Genomic DNA, 26,606 nt, shown 5'->3' on the forward strand with positions numbered 1-26,606 from the left:
AAACAGAAATGAAAAACTCAATTCACGAGCTAAAAAACGAGGTAACAAGCTTAGCTAATAGAACAGGCCAGATAGAAGGTAGGATTAGTGAAATAGAAGACAAGCAACTTGAGGTACAACAGAGAGAAGAAGAAAGAGACCCAAAAATTAAAAAAAACAAGAAAGCCCTACAGGAATTGTCTGACTCCATCAAAAAGAATAACATAAGAATAATAGGTATATCAGAGGGAGAAGAGAGAGAAAATGGAATGGAGAATATACTCAAATAATAGACAAGAACTTCCCAAACCTGTGGAAAGAACTAAAGCCTCAAATTCAAGAAGCAAACAGAACACCAAGTTTTCTTAACCACAACAAAGCTACTCCAAGGCACATCATAATGAAGATGGCACAAACCAACGACAAAGAAAAAATTCTTAAGGCAGCCAGGGAAAAGAAGAATACAACATATAAAGGAAGGCCTATTAGATTATCATCAGATTTCTCAGCAGAAACTCTACAAGTTAGAAGAGAGTGGACCCCAATATTTAAAGCCCTGAAAGAGAGGATCTTTCAGCCAAGAATACTATACCCATCAAAGCTATCCTTCAAGTACGAAGGAGAAATAAAAACTTTCACAAATACAGAAAAGATGAGGAAATTTATCATCAGAAAACCCCCACTTCAGGAAATACTAAAGGGGGTTTTCCAACCAGATTCAAAGAACAAAATGAAACAAAACCACAAGTAACAGCTCCACCAAGAACACAATAAAACCAAATTTAAACTGTGGCAACAAAAGAAAAAAAAAGGGGGAGAGGACGGAGATTAACAGTAGCAAAGGACGATGAAGCACAGAAACACTCATAAGATAGGGTACTACAATGAATATGGTAGGTACCCTTTTCAATACTTAATGGTAACCATACTTGAAAAAACCACCACAGAAGCACATGACTTTAAAAAGGTAGCAACAGAAGAAAGAAGTATGGAATATAAACAAACAAAAACAAATGATAGAAAAACAAAAGAGAAGAATCAAACAAGATACAAAACTAACAGAAAGCAATTTATAAGATGGCAATAGGGAACCCACAAGTGTCAATAATTACACTAAATGTAAATGGATTAAATTTACCAGTAAAAAGACACAGAGTAGCAGAATGGATTAAAAAAGAAAATCCAACTATATGCTGCCTACAAGAAACACATCTAAGCAACAAGGATAAAAACAAATTCAAAGTGAAAGGCTGGAAAACACTACTCCAAGCAAATAACATCCAAAAAAAAGCAGGTATAGCAATACTCATATCTAATAATGCTGACTACAAGACAGAAATAAGTACTCAGAGACAAAAATGGTCATTTCATAATGATTAAGGGGACACTGAATCAAGAAGACATAACAATCCTTAATATATATGCACCAAACCAAGGAGCACCAAAATATATAAGACAGCTACTTACTGACCTAAAACAAAAACTGACAAAAATACAATCATACTTGGAGATCTCAATACACCGCTGACGGCTCTAGACCGGTCATCCAAACAGAATCAATAAAGATATATTGGCCTTAATTTTTTTTCTTACAGGGACAGAGAGAGAGAGATAGAGGGATAGATAGGGACAGACAGACAGGAAGGGAGAGAGATGAGAAGCATCAATCATCAGTTTATTGTTGCGACACCTTAGTTGTTCATTGATTGCTTTCTCGTATGTGCTGTGACCGCGGGCCTTCAGCAGACTGAGTAACCTCCTGCTCGAGCCATTGACCTTGGGTCCAAGCTGGTGAGCTTTTTGCTCAAGCCAGATGAGCCCACGCTCAAGCTGGCTACCCCAGGGTCTTGAACCTGGGTCCTTCCGCATCCCAGTCTGACGCTCTATCCACTGCGCCACCACCTGGTCAGGTGATATATTGGCCTTAAACATAACACTAGAGCACCTGGATATGATAGACATCTACAGGACATTTCATCCCAAAGCGACTGAGTATACTTTTTTCTCTAGTGTACATGGAACATTCTCAAGAATTGACCATATGTTGGGCCACAAAGATAACATCAGCAAATTCAGAAAAATTGAAATTGTACCAAGCATATTTTCTGATCATAAAGCCTTGAAACTAGAATTCAACTGCAAAAAAGAGGGAAAAAACCCCACAAAAATGTGGAAACTAAACAATATACTTTTAAAAAATGAATGGGTCAAAGAAAAAATAAGCACAGAGATCAAAAGATATATACAGACAAATGAAAATGACAATATGACATATCAGAATCTCTGGGATGCAGCAAAAGCAGTAATAAGAGAGGAAAGTTCATATCACTTCAGGCCTATATGTACAAACAAGAGAGAGCCTAAGTGAACCACTTAGCTTAACACCTTAAGGAACTAGAAAAAGAAGAACAAAGACAACCCAAAACCAGCCGAAGAAAGGAGATAATAAAAATCAGAGCAGAAATAAATGAAATAGAGAACAGAAAAACTAGAGATAAAATTAATAAAACAAGGAGCTGGTTCTTTGAAAAGATCAACAAAATTGACAAACCCTTGGCAAGACTCACCAAGGAAAAAAGAGAAAGGACTCATATAAATAAAATCCAAAATGAAAGAGGAGAAATCACCACAGACATCATAGATATACAAAGAATTATTGTAGAATACTATGAAAAACTATATGACACCAAATTCAACAATCTAGAAGAAATGGATAAATTCCTAGAACAATACAACCTTCCTAGACTGAGTCATGAAGAAGCAGAAAGCCTAAACAGACCAATTAGCAGGGAGGAAATAGAAAAAACTATTAAAAACCTCCCCAAAAATAAAAGTCCAGGCCCAGACGGTTATACTAGTGAATTCTATCAAACATTCAAAGAAGACTTGGTTCCTATTCTACACAAAGTCTTCCAAAAAATTGAAGAAGAAGCAATACTTCCAAACACATTTTATGAGGCCAACATAACCCTCATACCGAAACCTGGCAAGGATGGCACAAAAAAAGAAATCTACAGACCAATATCTCTAATGAATACAGATGCTAAAATACTAAACAAAATACTGGCAAATCGAATACAACAACATATTAAAAAAATTATACATCATGATTAAGTGGGATTCATCCCAGAATCTCAAGGATAGTTCAACATACATAAAACGGTTAACGTGATACACCATATCAACAAAACAAAGAACAAAAACCACATGATTTTATCAATAGATGCAGAAAAGGCATTTGATAAAATACAACACAACTTTATGTTTAAGACTCTCAACAAAATGGGTATAGAAGGAAAATATCTCAACATGATAAAGGCCATATATGATAAACCATTAGCCAACATCATATTAAATGGCATAAAACTGAGAACTTTCCACCTTAAATCAGGCACAAGACAGGGTTGTCCACTCTCTCCACTCTTATTTAATGTGCTAGAAGTTCTGGCCAGAGCAATCAGACAAGAGAAAGAAATAAAAGGCATCGATATCGGAAAAGAAGAAGTAAAGGTATCACTTTTTTTATTGTATTTTTCTGAAGCTGGAAACGGGGAGAGACAGTCAGACAGACTCCCGCATGCGCCTGACCGGGATTCACCCGGCACGCCCACCAGGGGCGACGCTCTGCCCACCAGGGGGCGATGCTCTGCCCCTCCGGGGTGTCGCTCTGTTGTGACCAGAGCCACTCTAGCACCTGGGGCAGAGGCCAAGGAGCCATCCCCAGCGCCCAGGCCATCTTTGCTCCAATGGAGCCTCGGCTTTGGGAGGGGAAGAGAGAGACAGAGAGGAAGGAGAGGGGGAGGGGTGGAGAAGCAAATGGGCGCTTCTCCTGTGTGCCCTGGCCGGGAATCGAACCCTGGACTTCTGCACACCAGACCGACGCTCTACCACTGAGCCAACCTGCCTGGGCCAAGGTATCACTTTTTGCAGATGATATGATCCTATACATCGAAAACCCGAAGGACTCCACAAAAAGATTACTAGAAACAATAAACCAATACAGTAAGGTCGCAGGATACAAAATTAACATATAAAAGTCCATAGCCTTTCTATATGCCAACAATGAAGTATTAGAAAACGAACTCAAAAAAATAATCCCCTTCACGATTGCGCAACAAAAAATAAAATACCTAGGAATAAACATTACAAAGAATGTAAAGGACCTATGTAATGAAAACTACAAACCATTGTTAAGAGAAATCGAAAAAGACACAATGAGATGGAAAAATTTTCCTTGTTCTTGGATAGGAAGAATAAATATAATCAAAATGGCCATATTACCCAAAGCAATTTATAAATTTAATGCAATTCCCATCAAAATTCCTATGACATTTTTTAAAGAAATGGAACAAAAAATCATCAGATTTATATGGAACTATAAAAAACCCCGAATAGCCAAAGCAATCCTAAGGAAAAAGAATGAAGCTGGGGGCATTACAATACCTGATTTCAAACTATAATAGGGCCACAACAATCAAAACAGCATGGTATTGGCAGAAAAAGACATTCAGACCAATGGAACAGAATAGAAAGCCCAGAAATAAAACCACATATATATGGTCAAATAATTTTTGATAAAGGGACCAACAACACACAATGGAGAAAAGAAAGTCTCTTCAACAAATGGTGCCTGGAAAACTGGAAAGCCACATGCAAAAGAATGAAACTCGACTACAGCTTGTCCCCTTGTACTAAAATTCAAAGTGAATCAAAGACCTAAATATAAGACCTGAAATAATCAAGTACATAGAAGAAGACATAGGTACTAAACTCATGGACCTGGGTTTTAAAGAACATTTTATGAATTTGACTCCAAAGGCAAGAGAAGTGAAGGCAAAGATAAATGAATGGGACTACATCAGAATAAAAAGTTTTTGCTCAGCAAGAGAAACTGACAACAAAATAAACAGACAGCCAACTAAATGGGAAATGTTATTTTCAAACAACAGCTCAGATAAGGGCCTAATATCCAAAATTTACAAAGAACTCATAAAACTCAACAACAAACAAACAATTCAATAAAAAAATGGGAAGAGGACATGAACAGACACTTCTCCCAGGAAGAAATACAAATGGCCAACAGATATATGAAAAGATGCTCATCTTCATTAGTTATTAGAGAAATGCAAATCCAAACTACAATGAGATACCACCTCTCACCTGTTCGATTAGCTATTATCAACAAGACAGGTAATAGCAAGTGTTAGAGAGGCTGTGGAAAAAAAGGAACTCTTATTCACTGTTGGTGGGACTGTAAAGTAGTACAACCATTGTGGAAGAAAGTATGGTGGTTCCTCAAAAAACTGAAAATAAAACTACCTTATGACCCAGCAATCCCTCTACTGGATATATACCCCCAAAACTCAGAAACATTGATACGGAAAGACACATGTAGCCCTATGTTCATTGCAGCATTGTTCACAGTGGCCAAGACATGGAAACAACCACAAAGTCCTTCAATAGAAGATTGGATAAAGAAGATGTGGTACATATACACTATGGAATACTACTCAGCCATAAGAAATGATGACATCGGATCATTTACAATAAAATGGTGGGATCTTGATAAGATTATACGGAGTGAAATAAGTAAATCAGAAAAAACCAAGAACTACATGATTCCATACATTGGTGGGACATAAAAACGAGACTAAGAGACATGGACAAGAGTGTGGTGGTTACCAGGGGTGGGGGGAGGGAGGACACGGGAGGGAATGAGGGAGAGGGGAGGGGGAGGGGGAGCGGCACAAAGAAAACTAGATAGGGGGTGACGGAGGACAATCTGACTCTGGGCGATGGTTGTGCAACATAATTGAATGACAAGATAACCTGGACATGTTTTCTTTAAATATATGTACCCTGATTTATTAATGTTACTCCATTAGCATTAATAAAAATTCATAAAAAATTTTTTTTTATTAAGTGAGAAGCAGGGAGGCAGAGACAGACTCTTGCATGCGCCCCAACCAGGATCCACATGGAAAGCCCCCTAAGGGGCAATGCTGTGCCCTTCTGGGAGTTTGCTCCATTGCCGAGCAACGGAGCTATTTTTTAGTGCCTGAGGCAGAGGCCATGGAGTCATCCTCAGCACCCAGGGCCACCTTGATCGAATCGATTGAGCCATGGCTGCAGAAGGGAGAAAGGGGAGAGATGGAAAAGTAGATGGTCGCCTCTCCTGTGTGCCTTGACCAGTAGTTGAACCCAGGACTTCCACATGCCAAGTCGATGCTCTACCACTGAGCCAACTGCCCAGGGCCTAAAGTTTTAACTTTTGATTACTCATTGCTAATGTATGGAAATATAATAGAGTTTTGTCTATTGATCGGTGTCATCCTTTTTGTACATTCTATTAAATTGTCTACATAGATAATCATATTGCCTGTGATAATAATATCAATAGTTTTACATTTTTCTTTCCAATCTGGATACCTTTATTTCTTCCCTTCTGCACTGGCTAGAACCTTTACTATAATGTCAAATGCAAGTGGCAAGAGTAAACATCCTGGTTTTATTCCTGATTTTGGGGGGAAAGCATTCAACATTAAGTATAATGTTAGTTGTAGGTTTTTCACGGATACTTTTTATCAATCGAGAATATTTGCTTCTGTTATTAGTTTACTGAGAATTTTAATCAGAAGTGGATGTTGTATAATTTCATCAAATACTTTTTCTACATCTGTTGGGGTATTAGCGTGTTTTTTAATTTTAATTTGTTAATATGGTGAATTACTTTTTTAAATTTCATTATTTGAAAAGAGAGGAAGGGAGGGAGAGAGAGAAGCATCAACTGTTGGCCCACTTAGTTGTTCTGTTTAGTTATGTATTTATTGATTGCTTCTCATACAATCAGTGGGGTTGGTACCCGCAACCTTGGCATGCTGGGACAATGCTTTATCCACTGAGCCACCCATCCAGGGCCACATTGATTTGTGTGTGTGTGTGTGTATGTGTGTGTGTGACAGAGAGAGAGGGACAGATAGGGATAAACAGACAGGAAGGGAAAGAGATGAGAAGCATCAGTTCTTCATTGTGGCTTCTTAGTTGTTTGTTGACTGCTTTTTCAATGTGCCTTGATCCGGGGGGGCTATAGCAGAGCGAGTGACCACTTGCTTAAGCCAGCAACTTTGGGCTTTGAGCCAGCAACCTTTGGGCTCAAGCCAGCGACCATGGGGTTATGTCTATGATCCTGCACTTAAGCTGGTGATGTCGGGGTTTTGAACCTGTGTCCCAGTTTGATGCTCTATCCACTGCGCCACCTCCTGGTCAGGCAGGGCCACTCTGATTTTTAAATATGTCAACCAACATTGGGTTCTTGAGATAAACTCTGTTTGATCATGATATATTGTCTTTTTTGTATATTATTAAACTTGATTTATTAAAATTGTTTAGAATTTTTGTATCTGTATTCATTAGGGATATTGGTTCATCATATTTTTTAATATCTTGTCTGATTTGGTATCATGATAATACTGGCCTGAAAGAATGAGTTGGGAAGTATTCTCTTCTCAGTTTTCTGAAAGATCTTATATAAGTGATACTCTTTCTTTCTGGACGTTTGGCAGAATTCATCAGTAAAGCTCTCTGGGCCTGGAGATTTTTATTTGTTTGTTTTTGTGTATGAGAAGATTTAAAACTACAGATTCAATTTAAAAAATAGAGCTTTTCAGATTTAGCTATTCTCGAGCTTTGGCAGTTTGCATCTTTCTAGGAATTTGTCCTTTTCACCTGTAACAATAACATTTTTCTCATTCCTGCTATTGGTGGTTTGTGTCTTTTCCTTTTTATCCTAATTAGTCTGACTAGAAGTATATTAGTTTTACTGATTTTCTTTCTTTTTTTTTACAGAGAGAGAGAGTCAGAGGGATAGATAGGGACAGACAGACAGGAATGGAGAGAGATGAGAAGCATCAATCATTACTTTTTCGTTGCGACACCTTAGTTGTTCATTGATTGCTTTCTCATATGTGCCTTAACCCCTTGCTCGAGCCGGCGACCTTGGGTCCAAGCTGGTGAGCTTTGCTCAAACCAGATGAGCCCGCGCTCAAGCTGATGACCTCGGAGTCTCAAACCTAGGTCTTCCTCATCCCAGTCCGACGCTCTATCTGCTGCTCCACTGCCTGGTCAGGCTACTGATATTCTGAAAGAACCAGTTTTTGGATTTATTAATTTTGTTTACTTAATTGATTTCACTCTGGCCTTTATTATTTCTTTTCTTATACTTTAATTTGCTTGTCTTTTTCTAGTTCCTTAAGGTGGAAGCCAAGTTCGTAATTTGAGACCTTTCTTCTTTTCTAAGATAGGCACTTAGTGCCATAAATTTCCTTTCAAGTAGTATTAATGGCATACCATACAGTCTTATAATTTGTTTTTATTTTTATTCAGTCCTTATTTTCCTTTTGATTTCTTTTTCAATACATGGATTATTTAAAAGTCTGTTATTTAGTTTTAAGATGTTATTATTGGCCTTGGCTGGTTAGCTCAGTTGGTTAGAGTGTTGTCCTAAAACGAAAAGGTTGTGGATTCGATCCCTGGTCAGGGCACAAATAGAAAGCAACCAAAGAATGAACAACAAATAAATGCTTTTCTCTCTCCCTCTCCCCCTCTCCTCCTGTCCCTCTCCCTTTCTCCTTCTCTCCCTCTGTCCTTCTCCCCCTCTCCTTCCCTCTTGCCCTCTCCTTCTCTCTCAGCCCTCCCTCTCTCTCCTGCCTCCTCTCCCTATTTCTCTAAAATCAATCAATAAAAAAAATGTTATTGATTATTGTAGTTAGAGGACATTCTTTGTGTGATCCAGATTATTTTAAATTTATTGAGACTTCTTATATGGCCCAGAATATGGTATATTTTTTAAAATATTTGTTTTTTCTCCTGATCCAGAGAAAGCAATTGAGCTACGTCTGGCAAAAATTGACCATACTGCAGTTCACCCGCATTTACTTGACATGAAGATTGGCCAAGGGAAGTATGAGCCTGGCTTTTTCCCAAAGCTGCAGTCTGATGTGCTTTCCATTGGACCAGCCAGCAACAAGTGAGTCAGTCCCAGGGAGTCCCTGATCCAGCTCCCTAATCACAGCTCCCTAATCATCCAGTATCTGGGTCTGAGCTGGTAGGAAAACTCTGACTTTTGTAAAGCAAATATGGAGAAGACCCAGACTATCCAGGCTGTTCACTTTTTTGAACAAGAAAATAAATGACAGAGTATCAGCTCCTGTCTTCCCTTTTCGGATTGGGATAGCTCCACATTCTCAGGACCTGCAAAATGCCAGGCTGCAGATGGGTTGAAATTATCTCATGACTGAATCTCATTCAACATCTAGCTAGCATTTTTTTTTCAAGGAGTGGTGATTGAAATAATTGGAGTCTGAACTGAAAGTAGAGAACTTAGCAGGACTGGTGTTCTTTAGTTCCTTTTGAGGATGAGTGCGATCAATTCCAGACAGAATTGAGTGTAGTTTTGGATCTGTATATGAACTTTTTGTAGACGTTTGAAGAGATAAGTTTGTGTTCTCTGGGGAGTTATCTTTCTTGCCCAGTCACTGATGTGGGTTTTTGGTTTTTTTTGTTGTTTTTTTTTGTTGTTGTTTTTGTTTTTGTTTTGAGAGAGAGTGACAGGAACATCACTGAGCTGCTCCTGTATGTGCCCTGACTAGGGATTTGAACCAGCAACCCCATGCTCAGGGATGATGCTCCACCTGAGCTATCCAGCCAGGGTTTAATTTTTATTGATTTTTAGAGAGACGGTAGGGGGAAGGGAAGCATCCATTTGTTGTTCCACTCAATCATGCATTCCTTGTTTGCTTTCCATGTGTGCCCTGACCGGGAATTGAACCTGCAACCTTGTCGTTTTGGGACAATGCTGTTAACTGACTGAACTAACTGGCCAGGGCTGCCCAGTCACTGATCTTTAAGATACTCTCCCTCAAGGTCTTTGAGCTGTCTCTGGTGACTCTGGTAGTTTTTCATGCCTAGCACTGGTTCCTAGACATTCAAGTTTTCTCCTGTCAGCTGAGCTAAATATCTTTATGGGGTGTTATTAATTGCCTACTTTGATTCTTTCAGGTGGACAAAGAGGAATGCCCCTGCCCAGTGGAGGCGGAAAGATCGGCAGAAGCAGCACACAGAACACCTGCGTTTAGACAATGACCAGAGAGAGGTAAGACCCCTTAAGAATGACAAGGAATAGGCTTATTATCATGCTGCACTCTCCTTCTCTTTCCTGTTTCCTTGGCCTCTGGTCTGATTCAAGTGTCCTAGCAATGACTTTGTCTCACTGAACAGAGGTACAGTGACCACTGAACCAAGAACATAATTTGAGACCAAACAACAAAGCAGGCAACCCACAGATTATAACAGGATTTATTATAGGGTAGTTACTTACAGGGATAGAGTCGGAGTGGAGATTATCTATCTGCGCAGGCTGTTGGGTCACCTCCATTTGACATTCAGACCTCTCTCCCTGTAAAGAAGGGTTAGTTCCCGGCCTGACCTGTCGTGGCGCAGTGGATAAAGCACTGACTTGTGGAGCACTGAGGTCGCCAGTTTGAAGCCCTGAGTTTGCCTGGTCAAGGCACGTGTGGGAGTTGATGCTTCCTGCTCTTCTCCCTCTTCTCTCTGTGTCTCTCCCTTCTCTAAAAATGAATAAATAAAATCTTATATATATTTTTAAAAAAATCTTAAGGGCCTAATGCATGCCCAAGTGTACACCCTTATATAAAAAAAATGAAGAAACATTAGTTCCCGATTCCTGATACTGAGCCTCAGTTATGACAAATCCAGGATGTACAATGTTTTGCACATGACAGCTATTCACTAACGATGTAGGTCCTCTCTGTGAGCCAAGCCCTCCTTGCACCCTCTCTCAGGAATGATGTCAGTGCTTAGAAGAGAGCCTTTCTCTCTCCTTTCCATACTCCCTCCATGCATCATACTCCCTGGGGAGTGGGACAGGAAGCTCAGAGGTGAGAATCTGAAACTTGGGGAGAAATCCTTTTAAAATTTGTCAGGCTTTTTTTACGTGGGGTATGGTAGTAAAGAAGTAATTCTGTTAGAAGGAGTTAGAAGGAAGAAAGCCAAACTTGGGTTAATGCTGTCAGTATCTGAACCTGGGAAGGGGGTACTTCTCCCCTAATTTTTGTGTATCTTAATTTAAATCAGATAATCTTGACTTTTTTTTTTTCTTAGAGGAGCAAAGGAGAGAAATGTTTTCATTAGGTGCCTGGGTGTAGAGGATTGTTTCTGTTTTTGTTTTTTTGGGGGGATTGAGGATTCTTAAATTGACCTCCTGAGTGCTCATTGCTTATAAGCTGAGTTTCTCAGCTCTACTATAATTTGTTCCCAATAAAGCTTTGCAATAAACCTCAAGTTGGAGACCCTGCCTTACTCAGCTGCAGAGAAGTTGTGCAAATGGGAGTTTAACCTCAAGAAACCCATTTCAGGAACTCCTCTTTGAGGAAATACCCTGCAAATTGCACTATATACATATAAAGCCCAATAAAGCGTATTGTTTTTGTATGTGTCTGCACCTCAGTGAATGGGAAATTAACATGTTTTGCCTTTGCTATATTTTAAAGGAGTAAATTAAAGTTGCAAGGTATGGTTATAAATTTTTAACTGCTGATTTATAGAATGCTGTTGCTTAGAGTTCTTGTGAAGCTACTGTAAGGATGTTGGGTGTTGGTGTTATTTTTAAAATCTGTGCTGGCTCATCCACCTCACCTCCATATGACTTCTTTCAGCAGGTACTATCAATAGAAATAGCTATGTAGCTATTAGTTAGGAGGCAGGTAGCAATAGTCCAGATGATAGTAATTGAATTCTACCCTTGAGGTTGGTAATAGGGGAGATTGAGGGGCCAGACAGAAGTGTAAACCTGGAATAAATATGGGGCAGGAAAGAAGTCTGGGGTAAAAATAGTTTTGAACCTGATTACTCAGAGGATAACAGTGTCCAGTTTACCGTATTTATATGCATTCTATATTAAACAGCTTATGGAGAATCACTGGCACGTTGTAGTAATCAGAACATACTAGGTGGAGCACAAGTAGGTTTGTAGTTCATATGGAAAATAATACAATAATTAATGAATAATAATACGAGAATAAACTGTGATTTGCATACTCACAACTGTAAAACTGTGCCTGTACAGTTGTTTTGAGCAAGATTGTACTTTATGATAACAAAGGTAGTTATCTTTTTTTTTTGTATTTTTTTTTTTTCTGAAGCTGGAAACGGGGAGGCAGCCAGACAGACTCCCGCATGCGCCCGACTGGGATCCACCTGGCACACCCACCAGGGGGTGATGCTCTGCCCATCCAGGGTGTCGCTCTGTCGCGACCAGAGCCACTCTAGCGCCTGGGGCAGAGGCCAAGGAGCCATCCCCAGCGCCCGGGCCATCTTCGCTCCAATGGAGCCTCGACTCTGGGAGGGGAAGAGAGAGACAGAGAGGAAGGAGAGGGGGAGGGGTGGAGAAGCAGATGGGTGCCTCTCCTGTGTGCCCTGGCTGGGAATCGAACCCGGGACCTCCGCACGCCAGGCTGACGCTCTACCACTGAACCAACTGGCCAGGGCCCAAAGGTAGTTATCTTTAATGTGGACAGAGGAGTTAAATTCCTCCCAGCTTAGGGGGTAAAATGACTTTTTCAATAGTACTCTGAGAGCCTAACTGGTGGTGGCGCGGTGCATAGAGCGTTGACATGGGATGCTGAGGTCCCAGGTTCAAAACCCTGAGTTTGCTGGCACGAGGGCAGTTTTGCCAGCTTGAGTACAGCGTCCTGTGGTCACTGGCTTGAGCCCAAGGTCGTTGACTTGAGCAAGGGGTCATTGGCTCAGCTGGAGCCCCCTGGTCAAGGCATGTATAAGGAACAATCAATGAACAACTAAAACGATGCAACTATGACTTAATGCTTCTCATCTCTCTCCCTTCTTGTCTTTCACTCTCTCATTAAAAAAAAAAAAGTACTCTGAGATTAGGGTGGATTTGTATACTGAGCTATATATACATAGTGCATGTTTTGTTTTACCTCATTAAAGCAAAGGTAATTACAGTATTTATGGAGTGCTTTACATTGGAGAAGACAGAATACATCATGTTTTCTCAGTTTTTTACTTTTATAGGAAGTTGCATTTTAAGTTTTCTGCCTCAACTTAATCTGAGCGTAGGAAAGAGGCAGTAAGAAAATGCTGGGTGATAGTGCCCTCTTCAGGCACCCATCAGTACTGGTCACCTACAGATTGTGTGCGTGGACACAGTGTTTGATTTTTCCATTTGCTGTAGAAGTACATCCAGGAAGCCAGGAATATGGGCAGCACCATCCGCCAGCCCAAACTGTCCAACCTGTCCCCATCAGTGATCGCCCAAACCAACTGGAAGTTTGTAGAGGGCCTGCTGAAGGAGTGCCGCAACAAGGTGAGCTGGGACACCTCCGTGGGTGTGCTACTTCCCTGGGCTGGCAAGGTGAGACCAAGGCCTGCCTCAGCTGGACTTGCTTGGTTTTAAAAATATTGTTAATATAATGGGATAGTACTAATTTTAAGATTCTGTTAAATTGGAATTAGGGATATTTGTTTTACATAAAATAAACCATTAATCAAGAACAAGCACACTTTCTTGATATAAACTTAATATGTACTGTATTCTTTAAACAGATGTAGTTTTTAATTTTAGACATCTAAAATTGAAATCATTGTAGCAGATTATTCTTACACATATGAAAATGTTGTAGCCTCTGTTTTAATTTGATAACAGTGATTTCATATGTCTAGACACAAGAATTTATGAACGCCTACTGTGTGCCAGACCAAAGTGTGTCATTCAGTTTAAGCTTGTTGTGGGTGTTTATCTCAGTCCTATAAAGACAATTATTTTTTTAAAAAATGCTTTATTGAAAATTAATATATAAAAAGTCACACACATTTAGTATAGCATACATTTTGATGAGTTTGAATATATGCATATGTTCATAATACTATTACCACAATCAAGGTAATAAACATTTCAGTCACTTCCCAAAATTTTCTTACGTTCTTTTATGGATTTTGTTGTTTTTTGTGATAAGAATACAACATGAGATCTACTCTGTCTTATACAATATTGTATTGCTAATTATAGGTACTGTGTTGTCTAACAGATCTCTAGAACTTACTCATCTTGCATACTGAAGCTTCACATCTCTACAACAGCAAGTCCCTATTTCCTCCTCCCCCACGCACTGGCAACCACCATTCTATTCTCTGCCTCTGTGAGAGTGACTATTTTAGATATCTCATATAAGTAGAGTCATGTAGTATTTTTCCTTTTGTGACTGGCTTATTTCATTTAGCATAACGTCCTCCAGGTTCATCCATGTTGCTGTAAATGTCAGGATTTCCTTCTTTTTTTAGGGCTAATATCCCATTATATGTATCATATATACCACATCTTACTTATCCAATTACCTGTTGGACAATTGGGTTCTTTCCATATTTAGGCTATTGTGAATAGTGCTGTAGTGAGCATGGGATATAGGTATCTCTTTGAGATTCTGCTTTCAGATTTTTTTTGCATATATATGCACAGGATTAGAATTGCTGGATCAAAAGACAATCATTCTTAATTTTTAATGTTTTAGTTAGGATTGTAATTTTTTCCTAATAAAAATGTAACCTTTCAACCAAGTTAGTATGTTATACTTTTTAGGACACTTCAACTAACTTGGTCTCTACTATATATCTTGTTTATTCACCAATAAAAAAAAATTTCCTACATTTTTCAGATAGTGGTAATCATTTATAACATGAAATCAAATATACTTTCTCTTGCAGAAGAAATTATTAAACTGTTACATGTTAGATTGACATTTCATACTTATATTTTGAATTCAGGTGTTTAAAATAAAAAGTTTTTGATGTTTTACTCTGAGCCATTGATAGTTGTGATTTTCTATACAATGTTGTCTTCTCTGCTATCAAGAACATTGGTGATGCTTCCTTTCTTGAAAGAGGATCTTTTTGGTTGTCTCTGAGATTTGTTTCCCAAGCTACTGACATTCTCAAGTTTTGAGATGCATACCCAGTCAGTGACAGTGTCCTTGTGTGCAGTGCCTGGTCAACAGTTAATGACTGTGAAGTACATCCCAATTTCAGACATTTTAATATGCAAAAAAGTACATGTTAGAATTGAAGAAATATATAATAATCATTCTAACACTGCCAAGTGTTGGCTAGCATGTGGAGCAGCCGGAACTCTTATGCTATTTATTGGATATGTAAATTGGTATGACCACTTTGGAAAACAAAATACATTTATTGATAGTCTTCTCCTAGTATATTCCCTAGAGCAACCTTTGTAGCATGACCCAGGAGATATGTGTAGAAAGTTTATAGCAGCATTCTTTATAACAGTCCTAAACTGGAAGTAGCCCAAATACCAATCAGTAGGAGAATTAGTATGTTAATTGTAGTATATTCATATGATGGAATGCTGCACTGTGATGAGAATGGACAGCAACCATACCCATCAATGTAGATGAATTGTACAAACATAAAGTTGAGTGAAAAAGAAAATCACAAAAGAAAACTGTGGCGAAACTGAACTGTGTTGTTTAGGAATGCAAATACAGTTAATAACTATTTTCTTGCTTTTCTGTAGTTTTGTGTAAGTCAGGATGCTGATCACTTTTAGGGTGGGAAGGTGATAGGAAAGACATGTAGGGTGTTTTAAAGGTGCACATGGACAGTATTTAATTTTTTAACTTGAATAATGATTATAATAGTATAACTCTATCTGTGTGTATATATACCTACACACATATACATATATTTCACAAAAAATAAAAAATTGTAACACTGGAAAAAAATATGCCAGAGTGTTTAGAGTTATTGCTTCTGAAAGGTAGGCTTAGTGGTGATTTCCCCCCGTTCTTTAAATTTTTATATGTCATAAATTTATAACATGGCTCAATTTTACTTAAGAACTTGGAATCAATATTCAAGGATATTTAAGTTCAAAGGCCAGATGTACTACTACTTTGTTGTGTGATTTTTGCAAGTTACTTATCAGTAAATTGGGACCTCAATTTCCTTATCAATTGGGGACAATAATAATATTTACAGAGTTATTTGGAGGCTTAAATGAGATAATGCAATGTATACTATAGTATCTGGCAAATAGTAATTAAAGCTGAGATGATCAATACAGTGTGTGTGTGTGTTTGGTTTTTATTTTACAATAAGCACTTAAGAAATTTTTTTTACCTATAAGTAAATTATTTCTCCTCAATTTTTTATTCCCTTGACAGGTGAATAAAAAATAAATCCCTTCAGATTTATTTCTAGGGATTAAATGCTTGAAAGTTTGTTTATAAGGTCAGTTAAACAGTGAGAATCAGAATGTCAGAAATGAGCATGACTAAAAGGTTTTATTTAATTCTTTTTATCTCATGAATGCAAAAACTCCATCTAGAGTGATGAAGCACTGGTTCAGGGTCATACAGTGATTGCTATGTTATTATCTTCTTAATTAAACTTGTAAAGAATTCATTTCATCATAATTTGACCTATATGGTGGAGAATAAATACCCTCTAGGTATCTGGGCTTTACTCATCTTGTCCCTCCCATCCCAGCAGGTGTGCTGTGCAGATGGCCACAACCCTCTCCAGTTGCATGTGATTCTTCTGTTCACTGTGGTTATCTAATCTTACTGATTCCTTGTAGACCAAGAGAATGCTGGTGGAGAAGATGGGCCGAGAGGCTGTGGAGCTAGGGCATGGGGAGGTCAACATCACAGGGGTGGAAGAGAACACCTTGATTGCCAGCCTTTGTGACCTCTTGGAAAGGATCTGGAGTCATGGGCTACAAGTAAAACAGGTAATGAATGTTTAGCCTGTCTCTGCTGTGCAAACTTTGTTTTCACTTACTAGCTTTCTCATGCTCTTCTTGCAGCTGGCTTTGGAGAATGGTACACAGAACGGTGGAGTAAGACTTGAAATAACTAAACAAACAAACAAACAAACAAACAAATAGGATCCAAACTCTTTTGTTTAAAAATAAGCTTCATAAATCTGTATGTTTGTCAGACATTTTAAAAGTGTTGTCTTCTGTCCTGCAAATAGAGCTGAAGGCTATACTGGTAGATCCTGTTTGGCAGCTGGCTCTATAGATGGGACATAGAGAAAGAGGGATCTTGGAGCTCAGAAGTACCAAACATGCTCTAAGAGTCCTTTGCTAATTGTATATTCCCAGTGAATAAAGGTCTGCCATTAACATTTCTTTTACATGCAGATAGCTTAACCATCTAAAGATTTGAGAGAAGTCTGCAAGAAGTTGCATAAGTTTGATTTTTACTGTTGAATACTCAGAGAATGAATGTCCTTATTTCTAACTATTCTACTTTGATACTTAAGATGGACACCTTTTGGCCCTGGCCAGGTAGCTCAATTGGTTAAGAGCATCATCCCAAAATGACAAGGTTGTGGGTTCGATTCCTGGTCAGGGCACACACAAGAAGCAACCAAGGAATGCACAACTGAGTGGAACAGGAACATTGAGCTGCTCCTGTATGTGCCCTGACTAGAGAATCGAACCAGCAACCTTTGAGCTCCCAAACGGCACTCCAGCCTACAAACCTCTCTGGCCAGGGCTAAATGGGGATGGAGTTTCTTTTTGGGATGATGCAAATGTTCTAAAGTTAGATAGTTGTGATGGTTGTACAACTCTGTGAATATATTAAAAACCAAATTTCTTTTTTTTTGTATAGAAACATATTATAAGTGTGAATTTTATGGTAATGTGAATTATATCTCAATAAAGCTGTTTTTTAAAAAGCCCAATGAGTTTATACTGTACATAATGTTTTGTAACTTGCTTTTTTTCACCTCATAATATTTTTTTCATGCCCTTACCTAATTTTTAGGTAATATTATAGTAAGTGTTTGAGAGCTCAGACTACAAATCAGACAGACCTGGATTTGATTCCCACTTAATAATTTTATGAAACCAAGTGAGATACCTAGCTTTCCTAAGCTTCTGTTTTCTCATACGTATGATGGAATTTTAAAAGTACCCATCTCCATAGGATTCTCATAAGGATTTGATAATTCATGTAAAGCACTAAGCTCAGAACTTGGTATCTGAGATGTTCTCTGTTTGTGGTTATTCTTCTCAAATTGCAGTTTTAATTACTGTATTATTGTATAGATTGCCATACTTGAATCAATCCCTTATTATTGGTCATTTAGGTTATTTCTGATTTTTCAGTATTATAAACAACACTGGGATTACAGATGTTTTTATATTTTAAAGATTGTGTATCACATTCCTAAAATTTTGCGAGTCCTGTCATTTGAATAGCAACACTATGAGCTTTGGAGTCAGAAAGACTTGGATTTGAATCTTAGCTCCACTGGATGACTTCAAGTGATTTGTGATTTTTGACTCTTATTTTCCTTATCCGTAATATAGTTAATAAAACCTACCTTTCAGGGTTGTTACGATAATTAGACATAATAAAAATAAGTACTTGGCATGGGTGGGGATGTAACATATGTTGACTATTATTATGCTGGGTCCTACAGGAAGGATTTGTTTTCTTTGTAACAAATAAGTAGAATACGCATAATCATTTTACCATTTTCCTTAACGTTTAGCAAACTTGGCACTATGGTTAAGTAAGCTTTTTCAGCCTTTTGGTAAAACATATACCCTCAAAACTTTTTAATATTTGCCATAAAAATCTTGAGGCATTTAAAAAAATAACCATATCATCACATGTTCTAAACCAGTCCTCTGAGGCTTGGCATCCACATTCTACAAGAGTTCTCACAGCATGGGGAATTTTTTGAGTTCATTTGATCCTTCTCTCAATTTGGATAGACAGGCTACTTGTTCTGTGAGAAACCAGTACAAGGTAGTGGGGGCTTTTTTGTTGTGGCTCTGTTTTCTGTGTCCTGTTTTGGAGCACTCCAAGTGTCACCAAAGGAAAGTGAGGGAGGCCTGTGCTTGTTGGCAGGGCATTTGGGTCCTCAGACACACATGTTCCCTGAGGACTGACCCTGACTGTCTATGTTGGGTTCCTACAGCATGTTCCTTAGATCTCCATTTTGCTGGCTTGTGTGACATTTTTTTACTTACTCCACTGGATGACTTCGAGTGATTTGTGAACTTTAACTCTTGTCTGATTCCTGGTCTCCGTCATACAGACTGTGGTCATGCACAGACTGTGACCAAATTCACTCTCAGAGAACTAGCTTATTTCCCTCATCTGGGGGCACCGTACTGATTAACTATCCATTTTGTCTACTTAGAAAGTAAGAGAAAACCCAAATAGCATTTTTTTCTGCTAGCGTCCTAAATTTTGTTATTAGCTATGACTGCCTGCATTGAAGGCTGCCTGCAGCAAATCCTCATAAGAATTCCTGTTGTCATCACCACTCTCTTTGGCCTTTCAATGACATATTCCAAGGAGATGGGCATCCTACTGTAGCATATTTATCTGACAATAAGAGACAAGGTTTGATTTTTCATAGCAGTTTTGTAATTGCTGCCATTTGGGGACTGGCAACTTAAAAGTGGTTGTTTCTCACCTTTTATGCATTGACATTCTCGGAGAACCTGGTACTATCTGTGTATTGTGTGACCCCATACCTGAATGGGTACTCAGACTGTATTGAACCTTGCAGTCCCTATCAGTCCCTTTGCAAAAAACATGACTCCTACACTAGAAAGGCCCCAGTACCTTATTACTAAGCTGCAGCTCAGCTGCTGCCTTTTCACTCTCACCCTTGCCCTCCCTCCTTGACTAGTATAATCACTGTGCCCAGGTATCCTTCTGGCACAGTGGCCTGCTGTTGCTCTCTGGTGACCAGCTATATTTAGTTTGTATCACATCCACACAGTTTTATTAAGGGAGGCTGCTTTCCAAGCCTGCCTAGATGCTGGGAAAATAGTGGCAGATAAGTCAAAGTCCCTGCCCTTTTAGTAGCCTACTCTAATGGTTTTGATAAATGAATGGATGAATGGATTTCTGGAATTTGAATTACTATCTCAAGGAGCCTGTTTTAAGCTTTTGCATCATATCTTCTACATATATTAATATAGCAGTAACAGTATATAGGAGCTGTAAGTTTCATTGATTTTTTTTTTTACAGATAGAGAGTCAGAGAGAGGGATAGATAGGGACAGACAGACAGGAACGGAGAGAGATGAGAAGCATCAATCATCAGTTTTTCGTTGCGACACCTTAGTTGTTCATTGATTGCTTTCTCATATGTGCCTTGACCGTGGACCTTCAGCAGACCGAGTAACCCCTTGCTTGAGCCAGAGACCTTGGGTCCAAGCTGGTGAGCTTTTGCTTGAACCAGATGAGCCCACGCTCAAACAGGTGACCTTGGGATCTCAAACCTGGGTCCTCAGCATCCCAGTCCGAGGCTCTATCCACTGCGCCACCGCCTGGTCAGGCAGTCTCATTGATTTTATTGAACATCTGTTTTTTCAAATACTTGGCATTTCAATGAATAAAAAATGGCCTTCTCTGGTTTTAGCTTGTGTGTTTTATAAAAAATTACTATTGAAGTTGTTGGGGTTTTTTGAGCTGGTTAAATCATGTAGGAAATTTAAACACACAGCAAGTGTATTTTAACAATTTGCTGACCCACAAAGGAGGGTTTTCTTTCATTCATATGCTTTATCCCCCCTCTCCACCATCCCCAAATAGATCAATTTGGTAGATAGAAACAAAATAGGTCCTTGATATTCTCAAGGGAAAATTTTTGAAGTCTCACATTCATCCCAGAGCATAAAATTTTCTTCAGGAAGTATAACTTCCAAAGTTAAATGATCTCTTTCAGAAGCAGTCTGTATAGCATCATTATTAAGAGCAATGATTCTAACATTAGACTTAAGTTAGAATCCCAACATTTTGCTTACTAGCTGTGTGATCTTTAACAATCTTTCTGATCCTTAATTTGCTCTTTTCTAAAGAAAATGAGGATAGGGGTATCCACCTTATAGGATTTTGTGGAGCATTAAATAAAGTATTATATTTTAAATATTTAACATAGTTCGTAGCAAACCTCAAGCAAGACATGGTAGCTTCTATCATTATTATTACTTTTATAAAAGACAGAACTAAAATCACTTATAAAATTATTATAAATAATATATCCTACTGAAAGAAGCATTGTACTATATTTGTATTATATCAGCTATACAGAAATATTAACCATGAATCTGAACTAAAGTTTTTATCACATAACAAGAGTCATTGTATATTGAAGGATGACTAGAAAGAGACAAAGCAATTGCTGGGTGGCCTGCTGGGCTCACTCACTACCTAGGCAAATTGCTTCCTTACATCAGGCTTGTAAATGTTCTTCAGATTTGTGCCTTGGCAAAATAACAGATTACTACATGACTCAAATACCAATTTAAACTGCAAATGCCAAGGTTCTGTTATGCAGTTATATCTCAGCCTTGTAGTTAGGTAACAGCCTATCTCCTGTAGACTTATTCACTACCTTCAATGGTAAATCCTCATCATAGTGCTGACTTCCTCTCCCTAGCCTGCACTAAGGGCAAGCATGCTTTTGTTTTAGGAAATTCAGGAGCTATCATGGAATCTTGTAGGCTGCATATCAACTCCTCTGTGCAAAAGTCATCCTTCTCTACCCAAGCTGACCTTCAACCAACAAACCATTTAGAGGTTATTTGCTTTTTTCTTTCTTATGCACTGTTCCATTCACATCTCTTTTTGACCATGTCCTTCCTGTTCCCAGTGGGGTACTGTTTCTCTTTTCTGTTCTTTATATTTCTCCAGTGTTTTAGTAGGGGGGTTATATGTGTATACATTGTATCCAGGTATATACTGAGATAAGAAATAGTAGATTAAGTCTTTACTTAACATTGTTGATAGATTCTATGACTTAAAGTGAATGATGTATAAGAAAACCAGTTTTACCATAGGCCAGCTGATATAAACAAGAGTTAAGTTTCTATGGCATCTCATCAATGTTACAATGAAACAACAATGAAGATGTGTTATTTGAAGACCTGCTGTACAGATACTTTTAAACAAAATTCAAAATCTATATGTTTAAATTATCTCTGACTCTGTTTACTAGATGCCTTGGACTCTGGGATCTAAACTAATAGGTCTTTTTCCCTTGTGTTGGTTCCAGGGGAAATCAGCCTTGTGGTCCCACCTGTTACATTATCAGGAAAACCGGCAGAGAAAACTCACGTCAGGAAGCCTCAATACCCCAGGTAAGATGGTCTGCACCATTGGAGAGAACTCCCTCCACCCATTTCCCATACCCCACTGTATGATCAGCTGGAGTGATCCAGGTCAGTGAAGCCTTTGCTCTGTAATGTTTTCTTTTTGCATATTAAGCCACTGGGCCCTTTGAAACACAGAGCTTGACATAGCCATGGAGTTTGCTTTCATTGTACACCCTTTTTGAAAAGTGAAATAGACTTGTATCAGCAAGAGGTCAGTCTCAGAATGCGTTTAAGTTTTAAATGAATTTGGGTAGTACTGATGTCTTGTGTTTGGAGCAAAGCTGTTTTTGAATTCTTGTTTTATTTCTCTGAGATGGGCATTGAGATAATCTATCCTATCAGTAATGGAGCCTGTTTGTCAATGTCCGAACTTAAGCCTGGTGTAAATGATCCCTTACACTTCCTTTTTATTTCTTATTTAATACATGTATCGTAGTTGTTCTGGACCTTAGAGATTATCTAGTCCAGCCCCCTTATTTTACAAGAGGAGGAAACTGGGATCCAGAGAGGAGCTGAATTTACTCAGGATTACACAGTGAAATAATGGAAGAGGCCAGATGAGGGGCCAAGTCTTGTGTCTCCTGGTCTAGTATTCTTTATACCATTCCAGTGTCCCTTCCAGGACAGTTCCCTCCTTACTTTGCTTCTTGACAGCATCTTCCCTTCACACCATCTTTCATCCTCCTCTCTCTGCCTAGGAGTTTATCTTTCTTGGATGTTCTTACCCTAATGGCAAAGATTAGTTTAAATGGGGGCGAACAGATAGGCATGAACTCACTGTTGTCTTTGCTCTTATTTATTTTTTATTTTTTTACAGGGACAGAGAGAGAGTCAGATAGAGGGATAGATAGGGACAGACAGGAACAGAGAGAGATGAGAAGCATCAATCATCAGTTTTTTGTTGCGACACCTTAGTTGTCATTGATTGCTTTCTCCTATGTGACACCTTAGTTGTTCATTGATTGCTTTCTCCTATGTGACACCTTAGTTGTTCATCTTAGTTGTTCATTGATTGCTTTCTCATATGTGCCATGACCGCAGGCCTTCAGCAGACTGAGTAACCCCTTGCTCGAGCCAGTGACCTTGGGTCCATGCTAGTGAGCTTTTTGCTCAAGCCGGATGAGCCCGTGCTCAAGCTGGCAACCTTGGGGTCTCGAACCTGTGTCCTTCCACATCCCAGTCCGACGCTGTATCCACTGCGCCACCACGTGGTCAGGCTGTTGTGTTTGCTCTTGACCTCAACTAGTACTGAACATGGAGAGAGTAGTTGGCTGAAAACCAGGTACAAGAGCTCCCTAAGGAGCCTTTTAAGAATGTTTTGGTCCACTTTCTGGATATGAAAGCAAAGAGTCTTCTCAGGAAGACTTCTTAGTCATTGCTAAGAGATGAACTATAGCTAAAAATTCTCAACAGTTAAGTAGTCAAGATACTAAGTTTTAAATATTGTGCCAGACATGTGGATATATAGGTGTTAAGAAGTGCTGCTTCCATGAATTATGATGAGCACATGTCCAATTAGGAGCCAGGGCATCTGAATTTGCTGCTTGGTGACTGGGACAAAGCAGCTAACCTCTCTGAATTTCAGTTCCCTCTTCTGTGGTACCTTCTTTGGCTATCTTATGCATTGTTAGAGAATTAAATGAGGTAATATACACAAAAGTATTAAATCTTAAACCTAGTGGGTACTTAATAAATAGTCATGAAATAATTTATCAAAGTGTTATCAAAGCTGTTGTTTCCTGTAGAAATTTGTGATTTGAGATAAGAAGGGTAGTCAGTCAGCTATTTGAATAGTGACCTTTTTTGGACCTGACCCATTTTTTTTTGTTCTAGGAATACTTGTTGATTCAGAACGGAGGAAATCTGATTCCAGCTCAGTCATGTCTCCCCTGAGAATCTCCCTCATTCAAGATATGAGGTCAGTGTGGCCTCATACATTATAAGCTACTAAAATTCTGTTTTTGTTTGCTGCTTAGGTGTCTACTTTAAATAGCAGGGTCTTGGTGACGGTGACCTGGGCTTCTATGGTGTTTCAGTTAGCCAGGAGACCCTTCTCTCTTCTTTTTTAATTAAAATTTTTTTAATTTAAATTTTTATTTTTTTTAGTGAGTGGAGGGGGGAGGCAGAGACTGACTCCTGCATGTGCCCCAACTGGGATTTACCCGGCAAGCCCACAAGGGGCTATGCTCTGCCCATTTGGGGCCCTTGCTCTGTTGCAACCGGAGCCATTTTTTAGCACCTGAGGTGGAGGCCTTGGAACCATCCTCAGCGCCTGGGGCCAACTTGTTCTAATCAAGCCATGGCTGCAGGAGGGGAAGAGGAGAGAGAGATGGAGAGAGAGAGAGAGAGAGAGAGAGAGAAGCAAGGAAGAGGAGGGGTGGAGAAGCAGATGGGCTCTTCTCCTGTGTGCCCTGACTGAGGATCAAACCTGGGATATCCACACGCCGGGTTGATGCTCTACCACTGAGCCAACCAGCCAGGCCAGGGTCAGGAGACCTTTCTTATTGGTTTTGTGCTTTATGATGCATTTGTAGAGCTGTGTAAGCAGCTGGGCTTCCTGACATGTTTGGAGAATTATATCAAAGCTTAAGGGCTCTGGGGTTAACTGACTTTTTTTGAGAGCTGTACTATAAATCCCCTGCCCTCATTATTTGCCAGGTGAACCTGTCTGGCAGAGCTACATGGAAGCTCAGGATTTAGAAAACAAGAGAGATGTACTCCTACTCTCCCAGGATGAGCTAATTCTGCCTCATTCAGCCTTCTTTGGCTTTTCGGGGGAGGGGGGTAATGGTAGTGAATTAGTCTCCCACCCACCCTCCACTTCCCTTTTCCCATTCCCCCTTTAGGCACATTCAGAACATCGGGGAAATCAAGACTGATGTGGGAAAGGCCAGAGCATGGGTGCGACTGTCCATGGAGAAAAAGCTTCTCTCCAGACACCTGAAGCAACTTCTCTCAGACCATGAGCTCACCAAGTAAGGCCACTCCACCTGGAGTAGAATAGGCTCTCAGGAATGGTGGGGGGTTGGAAATCCATATGTGGCAAGGGGGAGTAGTCAGTATGTCATTGCTCCTGTATTCAGCTAAACTCAAATTGCAGGTGAAGGTTTTGAAGCATTTCCACTTCTCCCTTTTTATCTGCAGAAGAATAATTCTTCTATATTTGTTCTCTACCTGTTTAATCTGCATGCCCCAAAATGGCTTTCTTAAAGAGGTAGTGAGAAGGATGGTGTCCTCATTGGCTACCTCAGAGTTTGGGGGTTCCTCCTTGCCTTGCTGCACTCAGGTGACTTGTATACTTCTTGGGCATGGGCATTTTCTCAGTCTCTTTCTTGTCCTGGGGAGGAAAGGATTGGAGAATTACAAGGAAACATCTAAGATATTCCCTTATCTCTTTGACTCTCTCCTGAGCCAGGGCAAGCCCACGTAACCATGTCCTTACTCTTTCTCTCTGGACCTTGCCTGAGTCTCCCTAGGGCTTTCTGATGATTCTTTTAGGCCTTCTCCCTCCATACTTTTCACCCAGAAGGAGGGAAGGGAGAGATTTTAAGGCCCTCATGTTCCCAGGAACCACTAAACCTACTGTTTTCTTCTTTTGATGTTATAGCCTTTACATTCTTCCTGTATACAAACTATTAGAGGAGCAGGTGGGAGGGAGGGTTGTGTCCCTTCTCTGCCTCAGACTATACCACCTCTCTGTCTTTTCCTGTATATGGTGTGTTTGGCTCTTTCTCCATTGATAAGCCTGTTGGGCATTTTTGTTTAGCAATTCCTTAGGCATCTTTTCATGGTATCCTTTATTATGTGACTTCTCCATGCATGATAAAGTAGAGGAGTGGACTTTGGGGACATTATGTGTGAGCCAGTTGATTAAACCTTCAGAATCTATTTTTATTCAAAGTAGAAATGTAATTTTTTAGACTGTTTGTTGTATGTATAAACCACAGCAAGAAACGAGATTTAAAACCTTGATAGGTTAGAGAGCTTACCTTGAGAGTTAGAAATAACAATTCTTAAAGAGCTTAAATGTCAGGGACAAAAAGATTTAGGAATAAAATTTGAAAACTGAGAGGACAACCAAAAGAGAACATATAATAAGCCTGGCATTTGGAAGAGAAATATTTGCACCAGATTCTAGAGAACAATTGTGTGGTGAAAAAATCTGTTGCTATAGCCGTGTGGGCACCAGGGCCTGAAGGCAAGAATGCTTCCTCCTGGCCAGTGTGGGCTTCATCTGTCAGAAGAGGCTGCAAGTCAGCAGGAGGACAGTGAGGCATCTGAGAGGGGGTCAAGCTCGAGAACTTCTGAAGTCCAGGGCAGTGGGTAGGCCTATAGTGTATGAGCTTAAAGGGGTGGGCCACAGTGAACAGGGACAGACCTT

General features: G+C 39.4%; 1 protein-coding gene across 3 annotated transcripts in view; it reads left to right on the top strand.

The window, feature by feature from the left end:
- The window catches only part of DENND5A (DENN domain containing 5A), a 97,247-nt gene that overhangs the window by 60,281 nt on the left and 10,360 nt on the right, over positions 1 to 26,606 (top strand). For all 3 annotated transcript variants that reach the window (XM_066366016.1, XM_066366031.1, XM_066366024.1), the window contains 7 exons: positions 8,854 to 9,004; positions 10,036 to 10,129; positions 13,250 to 13,381; positions 16,667 to 16,819; positions 22,126 to 22,210; positions 24,059 to 24,143; positions 25,072 to 25,200. In XM_066366016.1, coding sequence (XP_066222113.1) covers positions 8,854 to 9,004; positions 10,036 to 10,129; positions 13,250 to 13,381; positions 16,667 to 16,819; positions 22,126 to 22,210; positions 24,059 to 24,143; positions 25,072 to 25,200 — 829 coding nt within the window. The remainder of the gene's footprint in view (positions 1 to 8,853; positions 9,005 to 10,035; positions 10,130 to 13,249; positions 13,382 to 16,666; positions 16,820 to 22,125; positions 22,211 to 24,058; positions 24,144 to 25,071; positions 25,201 to 26,606) is intronic.

This window comes from Saccopteryx leptura, chromosome 1 (assembly GCF_036850995.1).
Source record: "Saccopteryx leptura isolate mSacLep1 chromosome 1, mSacLep1_pri_phased_curated, whole genome shotgun sequence".
NCBI classification, from domain to species: Eukaryota; Metazoa; Chordata; class Mammalia; order Chiroptera; family Emballonuridae; genus Saccopteryx; species Saccopteryx leptura.